Genomic DNA, 9,160 nt, shown 5'->3' on the forward strand with positions numbered 1-9,160 from the left:
AGTCTCTTTTATATAGACCTTAGTGGTCCCCTAATACTGTATCTGAAGTCTCTTTTATATAGACCTTAGTGGTCCCCTAATACTGTATCTGAAGTCTCTTTCCCAAAATTCAGCCTTGGTGCAGAATTACAGCCACTAGAGCCAGTCCTACAATGAGCTTTCCTTAGGATGTGCCATTTCTGTGTCTGTAGCTTTAAATGCTTTTGAGGAGGAGAGCAAGGTGGAGGGTGGGGGTGTGGCCTTGACCAACTGCCACTTTTCTCGTTTTCAAGCCATGATGTCTCTCTCTCTCTCATGGGTGGGCCAAATTCTCTGGGCGGGCAAAGCAGAGAAAGGGGAGGTAACCTTGCTCCTTATGACCTCATAAGGAGAAGATTCCAGATCGGCCCATCTGAGCTTTCATTTTCTCAAAGTCAGAGCAGGATACCCAGGGCTCGGTTTACACCTATCACCATTTCTAGCCACTGGGGGACCATAGGCAGGCTGGGGGAACGCATATTAATGTAAAAAAACTCATAAAGGGACATTTTCATGCCATGCAACCTTTAATGTCTCTGAGAAATTTGATGTAGCTTTTATCATTGATTTATTGGAAGTCTTTTAACTTCCATCCTCCATGACATTTATTGACTTTGGTTTTACATATGTGGAGGCTATTTAAGAAAGAAAGAGGCAAGCATGTTTTGCTTTTAATGAAGTCAATGTTTAAACTTTTTGGAGTGAATCAACCCAACTTCAGTTTTTTTTAACACAAAATAGGAATGCAAACAAATCAACTGGATTATTTATTGGTTATATTTTTATAGTCTTTGCATTTGAAGTTGTGCTGAAATGCTATGTACTTTAAACACCTCAAATTTCTATAATTATATATATATGATTATTTTGTATGTAGCCTAAAATCCAAACCTTTTAAAATGTGTACTTTTGTTAAGTCATAATATATCATATTTAATATATTCATAATGAATTATTGTATTCATATTCTAACAGACCTTTAGTATTTGAGGATTTAATTGATTTATATTATTTTTACATAATAAACAACTCAAGACCCACTTACTGAGCCATCTCCATGACAACTGAGCAAACTCCATCCAAAATAAAGAAAGACAAAACTAGTGAATGAACTTTGAGTTAAGATTATTGTTGAACTTCCATAGTCAATTTCATGTATAACACACACTACACAGGTAACATGTGGTTAAAAAACTCCACAAAATAAAAATCTACACAGTAAAATAAAGATTCCAATTATAGACACCATTAGCCTATTTACATTGACATCTGCACAACGTTACATTAACAATAGGCAGCGATCTAATCTGTCAATAATACACATTACAGGACATCTGCAGCCGCCTGCTCATTTTACAACGCTATACATTCATAATGTACTTATACATCAAAAGTAGCTGCTTTTAATGGTTCTCTTAAAAAAAAAAAAAAAAATAAAGTTGACAAAGCGTTGAGGTTTGCCTTTAGGTTCGGTTTAACAGGATCATCTGAGCCTGAAACCATTTCGATACACACAAACACTCACAAACTCTCCTCAGTTCAATTCACTACGTTTTCTGTGGATAATGATGAATCGGCTCCTCAGTCAAAGTCCTTTTATTTTATTGTTGCGTGGCTGAGTGTGAAAAAGCCAAAATGCGAGACTCCTGTCTGTGAAGGAGTAAAGATCTGATGTGTTCTGCTCCAGTATATGATTGAGACCACACAGAGTCAAACAGCAAATGAACTAAGTGCACTATAATTTTTTGTCGTCATTTTTTTCCTTCTGTTGGGTAAAAGTGCCTATATGATTGTGACTATGTGATTCAACCCACCTCCCTTTGCTGTGTGTCATCTCCTCCCCCTTTCCTATCTATCTACACTATCTAATAAAAAAAAAAAAAAAAAAAGCCCACAAAAAATAATCTTAAAAAACAACATTGCGGGCGCCCGGGTAGCTCAGTTGGTAGAGCGGGCGCCCCTATGTAGAGGTTTACTCCTTGACGCAGCGGTATGGCTGAACGATTAATCGCATTAGCAATAATATCGCGATATGTCACGTGACTTGCGAGAGCAAAACAGCCTGCACTCCGCAGAGAAGGCATCAACTTAGCATGCTAACGCTACGCTGTACCTTGAGCACTCACAGCAGCGTGGCGGTGGTGTTTCAGCGGTTTTATTAGTACAGTTAATCCCACGGCAAGACCACCAGCAGCAGCATGCTACTGCTAACGTAACGATAGCCTCTCTGAGCTAGTGCAACGTTGACGCTGTCATGCACACGGCACGCAACTTCATGAGGGGAGGGAGGGGCTGGAGGCAGCTCCTCTCTGTGCTCTGTAAACAAATACACTGTTTTTTGTGTGTGCGTGTGTGTGTGTATATATATATATATATATATATATATTGTTACTTATTTAACTGTCTAGTAAAGTTCAAAGAGTATTTAAAAAGTGCAATCCACATGTTTACATAGGTTTATTACAGTAAATAATTAAATAATCTAAATACTAGTAAGTGTGGTAAAGCCACATATTTGTTTTTATATTTCTGCAATCTGCACTTTAGTTTGTTTCTGACTTTCATATGAATGTTTACACCAGGCTTGGTCAGTGCTCAATATACTACTGGGACGGAAGTAGTTCAATAAAAGAGGTCATCCATATAAATTCACGAGTCACCTAATTTTATCATCACATCCAGGCCTGGCCTCCAGGAAAGATCAGTTTGTTTTATCTGTCTAATCTTGTGTTGTTCATAGTATACAATGATTTATTGCTAGTTTTTGTTGAATAATACAGAAGACAAAGAGCTTAAAAAATAATCGCTTATTAAAATCGCAATTACATTATTTTCCAAAATCGTTACGCCCTACGCAGCGGGTCGGGTATGACTCTGACCTGCGGCCCTTTGCTGCAAGTCATCCCCCCCCCCCCCCACTTTTCATTTAATTTCAGCTGTCCTGTCAATAAAGGCCTAAAAATGCCCCCCCAAAAAAAACAATTGTACTGTTTTTAATTGACACTTAAATGCAAGATGCAAGCTAGGGCCTTTCATGTTTATGGCTTGGAGCTTGAGTGTGTGTGTACATATGTGTATATGTGTATGTGTGTGTGTGTGTGTGTGTGTGTGTGTGTGTGTGTGTGTGTGTGTGTGTGTGTTCAGGCAGTCTTTGCCCCCTGCACCGGCACTTGCAGGAAGACATCTGCCTTTTCTAATTCGGTCCCTGGTATGTAACTCGGTAAGCGGAGATCAAAGCGGTGGCCGGACTCGTCGTAAGCCTTGTCGTTGAGGGAGTACAGCTTCTCTGCAATGTCATTGCGCACCACCAGGGCAAAGATCTTAGCTATGTAGCGATGCTTGGCGAAAAGCAGATAGAGTTTCTTCCTCCTCCACGCCACGTATCGACAGGGGTCATCGGCATGCAGGGTCACCTGCGGGGAATAAAAACAGAAAGAATGAATGATAACAAAGGGATGAGGCTGAAAGGAAACAACGAGCTGGCATTTACGACATGGGTCTAATCTTGCTGTTGTGCCCATAACCAAAGTAATGGCTGGGATCTGGGAACAAATGGACAAGGCTGTAATAAACTGGAAGTATGTTTCAATGGGGACAGAAGAGTCTGAACCCAAAGTAAAAATGTATGACAAATACTGTTTGCCTTTAACTTTAAATTGGCATTTTCATAATCGACCTGCTGCTGATATAGAATTCTTTGGCAGATGTATTGATATTCAATATATAGTGTAAATGGAATCGGGTTTGAAATATATCACAATTCATCAGGTAGGGCTGCCGCGGTAACAGCAATACTGCTATACCGTTTACTGACAAGCCAACCACAGGGGGACGGCAATTGCCACAGCCGGGCCCATCTTGTTCTATTTTACACTCCAATCCGTGTGTAGAATGTTAAAATACATTTAAAACGAAAACAAGAGTTAGGGCTGTAAATCCCCCCCCTCCGAGTTGGGCTCCATATTTGTTTTCTCGTTCCAGTGATCAGCACGTCGGGTGATGCGGCTGAATGTGCATTAGCATGTTGGATGTGTTTCCACTCACACACCAGACTGATCTCGTTAAGTGGCGTATGTATTACACGTTAATTTGTGTGCTATTTTGGGGTGTTATCAAGACGCATAATTGAAAAATATGAAATAACGGAGGTCAGTTGGGGTGGAGGATGGGTAAAACACAGGACTTTCACCCAGGAGAAGAGCCGGGGTCGCATCCCACGTGTGGCATATATCTACCGTTTATTTATTTATTTTTTTACGTTTCTCACGATAGCACGGCACGTTCTCGCGATAACACGCCACATGTGTATGTTAACATCCGCTGTATACAGTGTAGACATACACGCGGATAGCTAAAAACGAGTAAAGATAACACGCCATTTGGCTTTAGGAAAGTGCCGTGTATGTTTTTACGCAAAGTCATGATGCCACGTTTCACATACCCAACAACAGTGGAGCTGGCTGACTCACTCTCTCTCTCTCTCTCTCTCTCTCTCTCTCTCTCTCTCTCTCTCTCTCTCTCTCTCTCTCTCTCTCTCTCTCTCTCTCTCTCTACCGTCCTCCACAGCGCTGTGAAGGAGGATTTCCATGTCCACACAGATGGGAGAAAAACGTGCTCTGGCTTATTGGCATTTCTTTAAAATGTTTCTCGGGCGGTGCTAAGCATTTAAAAAGTTGTTTTAGTTGTGCAACAGAAAACTCCGATTGGACAGATAGCCTAGTCTAGCTAGCTGTCTGGATTTACCCTGCAGAGATCTGAGGAGCAGTTAACCGTAGTCCTCAGAAATCGATCGCAGTTTAGAATGCCAAAACAAACGAAGCTGAAGGTGTGGGACATCCAGCAGAATTTCCGGCGGCACCCAAACAATTTCAGAAGTAAAGCGTTGTCGATATATAGACTACAGCTGACCAGGAACCCACAGGCGCATGTCTTCATTTATTTGCGCTCGCCTTAGTGTGACTAAGGCCGGCTACACACTGCACGCGTCTCAGCTGCGTGTCAGCTGCGTGGATTTTTCGGTGTCCTACACACCAGAAGCGTGTCTGACGCGGCGCTGCTCCTGCTGCTAGGTACAGGGAGGGCTGATCTCGGGACATAGCGCCGACAGAGTCAAACTCTGAAAAATCTGTTTATAACAACTTTGTGTAGCTGTAAAGAGTACAATAAAGAGATATCTAGCCTGATATCTGATGTTGGACTCAGAACACACACTACGTTGTTATCGTAGCCTATCCTACCCTTTATACATAGCCTACTGATTTGATTAAAGCAAGACAACGTCGGCAGTATTGACTGCAAAATATGTTACAGAATATTTGGTTGTGTATGACAGGTGCCATATTTGAAAATATTTTTCTCTGAAATTTTGTATTACATTTATATCTACATTGATGTCAAAACCTAGACTTTCAAACATCAAGATGTGATTTATTAATGTGCATTCGTGTCTAAATGACATATAAACATATTTTCCTATTCTATTTTGCCTGGAAACGTGTCTCGCGTGAAAAATAGGTGTCTATTACTACTATTTACTACTATTTCTAGCAGGCACGCGTCTCACGCCGGCAGTGTGTAAGCTCTAACCTGTTAACATGGGAGCCGAAATATAAACGGACACGCCACGCGGCTGACACGCTCGCGCGACGCGTACAGTGTGTAACCGGCCTAACATGCAAATCCGCTTGTTTTGCTTACCTCCTGTAGCTCCTTGCGGTTGCTAGCGGTGTACAGCTGAAGGTTTTCCGGCAGAACTCGTGCTGGTTTAGTTTAGGAGGCCCAGTTGGCTAATTTCCTCCTGAACAGGTAAGCATTAGCTTCAGGCTAAATTATCACGGCTACAAAGGACGGGCATTTTATGTCATTTCAACATTTGTGTACTCGCATTGAATTATATAGCTAGAGTAACCGAGTTGGTTACTCACAAAAAACAAACTGAGACACAGCCAGTGAAGTGATCCCTAACCCTGCTAACTGCTAACGTTAGCGGAGGACCAGGCAAGCGGGCCACGGCTGGTTACAACGTGTAGCCTGTTTGGCGGCCGGAGCCGACAACGGTGAGTTATTTTAAACCACGAGAGGGGGGGCTGTAAATCGGGAAGAGAGGACCGTGAGTTTGCAGTGTGTTTAGCGATTGTTGCCGTAATTCTAAGCCAATAAAGTGTGTTCAGTCGGGTGGAGAGGACGGCAAGGTAGAGATGTTCCGATACTGATACCAGTATCGGTATTGGCTCCGATACTGCCTAAAACGCTGGTATCGGTATCGGGAAGTACTAGAGTTTATGCACCGATCCAATACCACGTAATAAAGCCCTGAAGAAAATCTACGTTAAAGTAGTTTATTTATGTTCTTTTTCCGTTATAACCGATAACTGGAGAATAAAAGAAAGTTGTACGACATTCATTGTTTGTGTTTGTTCATGTTTCACAAAGAGTTTAACCAGGACCCTGGAAGTGGCTCACCTAAATACAACACAACGTCATTATAAATGCTGTTCATTTATGAAAACATTTTATAATATCTATGAAGGTGTATGGCACAAAGAAATAGATAGAGGTAGGAAGATTAATATAGAATGTGCTGTCCGAGCCTGATCTTTGAACTGCACATGATGATGGTTGTGATGATTTCCAAACCTAAAATTGGGTGTTACAGGCAAAAAATCTTGAGCTTGTTGGACAGGGCTCAGTGAATTGACATCCCTGAGTTATTAATGGATGACATGTTTTATTGCACATGCACATGACTTCAAAAAAAAAAAAAAAAAAAAAAAAAAAAAGGGGGACCTGGAATACACCCTCCTCTGATGGTCTGAGAGAGTCCCACTCAGGTGAATCCAGAAACTGGAAAGGGTAGATGTAGTGCAGAAACTCTCCATTAACTGTCACACGGATTCTGTAGGAGAATAGATGGACATTTTATATTAACTAATCCACTTCCCAATGGGAACACTAAACCCACATGTCACAAAAACTGCTGCTAAAACGTTAATCAGTGATACTGTATTACAGCAGGTGTCCTGCTTTTAACAGCTGAGGGAAAGCTGCCGTGACATCAGCGTGTGGGGTGTGTCTTATGGTACGTGTCCATATGGGCGTTGTTTCCAGGGATGGGATCGCCCCACCAGCAGTTTCTCTTCACTGACCACTGATGAGCAACGGAAACAGCCTACACCCTCCGGCAACCGCGATGGCTGCACCTGATTGGACGAACGCGTCACATGGGGCTGGCTGCTCCCGAATTTCAAAACAGAGCATAATGGCGGCTCGTTTGGAATATGATCTCTTATTTTTACGAAAAATACATCACCGAAACGTGTTTCTGAAAACATTTCAAAGTGAGAAATTGGCCATGCAGTTGCTCAATCTGTCTTTATTTCGGATCAACAAAGGTCAGTTAAAAAAAATTTTTGGCAGCTTTTGAGAAGCGTCAAGCCCAGCCGGCCGCTCCTCATTTGCATAAAGTCAGCAGGATTCAACTTTATGCAAATGAGGAGCGGGAAGTGTTGAAATGACGCCGACTCAATCAAATTTCACAAAACCTAGATAGCGGATTAAGCCAGGATTCATCTGGTCATATCTGTTTATCTGTTCACTCACTGGTTTTACCTTCTTATTAGCCTGCATTAAAATAGGTAGGCCTACATATTGCTGTTCAGTTAAAAACTGTTATTATTTTAACATTTTGACAATTGTTTTTTATACATATTCATGTGATAGTCATTGGTGTGGTTATATCACTGTATGAAAACTGCTGTTCTGACTGTTGTTAGAAGTTTGGTGGATATATTAGGGGCAGTTGTTGAGATAATTAGAAAAGGCTGATCAAGTTGCAAATGTGTTTTAAATAAAGTCAGTGATGAAGGGCAGTAGGCCTATATAAAGTCCTATGCATGTGTTTCTATAATGGTTCAAACAATGGCAGACTGGTCAGACACCAATGCATCTTTTAAGATGATTTATTTATTTTTTGTATTCTGGGACTATAATTTGAGAGGATTGTACAATTACAAAAGCCTATAACAACTGCACAATCCTCCTAAATGATAGTCTTAGTTCACTATATAGCATAAGGCTACTGTACATTCATGAAAAAGTCATGTTTACAGTGTACATTTGAGTTTATCACTTAATTGTCTAGATTTTAAAGTCCAATTTCTTCAGCGTATATATTACAACTTACAGAATCTGTAGGCTAAATGCAGTTTGGTGTAAAACACTATCAAGGGAGATGTAAGTTAAAGTTCTCACCTGCCAGACAGGAGCACCGACAGCTTGTCAATAGCGGTTTTTCCCTCTACGGCGAAGCAGTGGTCCCTCTCTATGGTCTGGACGTCTCCGTCACAGCACGCCACTATCTTCCCAAAAAGGCTGAGCGACACTCCCAGTTTTTTAAACATGCAGTTGTAAATCTCCTGGAATTCATTATCGAAGGAGACGCTTCTCAGACGGTAGGAAACGTGCAGGGCTTGACCCAAACACACCCCGAAGAGTGCGAAACTCCACAGGAAAGAGTCGGTCGTGCAGGGGTCCGACCATGCCCAGACGGTGGAGCAGAAGAAGCCCAGAGTCAGAAAGGTGAACAGGTAGAGGAGTCCATAAAAGCCGCTGCCGCCCATGAAGCCGAGGATAAGGAAGATATTGGCGAGGTGGAACACGGAGCCCTCCGGGGTGCCTCTCCATTCCTCACATATCGGGTGCGCTGCCGACACTGGTTCCGCCGTGAAGTTCATGGCTTCGAAATCCGGAGGCTCCATTGTCTAACGTTACAAAAGTGAATAAAACTAGCAGCACATTTCACACAAAGTCGCCCAGGGTCTCTGAGAGCTTATGGAGAGCGCCGAGAAATACTGCAAATAGGCTACAGGGTAACGTTGACTCAAAGGCAACATGTCATCGAACACCTGCTTGTCTATGGTACTGTTAGTTAGCCGAGTTACGACCGGAAATAGTCTCAATAGAAAAAATAAAATGATACAGAGTTTTGTCGTCGGGAGGGGGGGAAAGATCGGACAGACTACATCTTGTGTAACCCGTGTTTCCCTAAATGCTTTGATGGATATAGTAGTACTATTTTTGCAAACTATTTTTTTCTCTAGAATCCAAACTTAGCTAAATGTAAAGCCTTTTTATTGCATTTAAT

The 9,160-nt window shown here is 41.8% G+C and overlaps 1 protein-coding gene across 1 annotated transcript; it reads right to left on the reverse strand.

The window, feature by feature from the left end:
* Positions 1 to 2,555: 2,555 nt before the first annotated feature.
* popdc3 (popeye domain cAMP effector 3) lies at positions 2,556 to 8,947 on the reverse strand. Its single transcript, XM_028581250.1, has 3 exons — positions 8,269 to 8,947; positions 6,805 to 6,913; positions 2,556 to 3,431 (listed from the first exon to the last, which is right to left on the reverse strand). The coding sequence occupies exons 1-3, from the start codon at positions 8,772 to 8,774 to the stop codon at positions 3,159 to 3,161; spliced, it is 888 nt and encodes a 295-aa protein (XP_028437051.1). The 5' UTR covers positions 8,775 to 8,947; the 3' UTR covers positions 2,556 to 3,158.
* Between the last annotated feature and the right edge of the window lie 213 nt (positions 8,948 to 9,160).

This window comes from Perca flavescens, chromosome 6 (genome assembly GCF_004354835.1).
Source record: "Perca flavescens isolate YP-PL-M2 chromosome 6, PFLA_1.0, whole genome shotgun sequence".
In the NCBI taxonomy this organism is placed as follows: domain Eukaryota; kingdom Metazoa; phylum Chordata; class Actinopteri; order Perciformes; family Percidae; genus Perca; species Perca flavescens.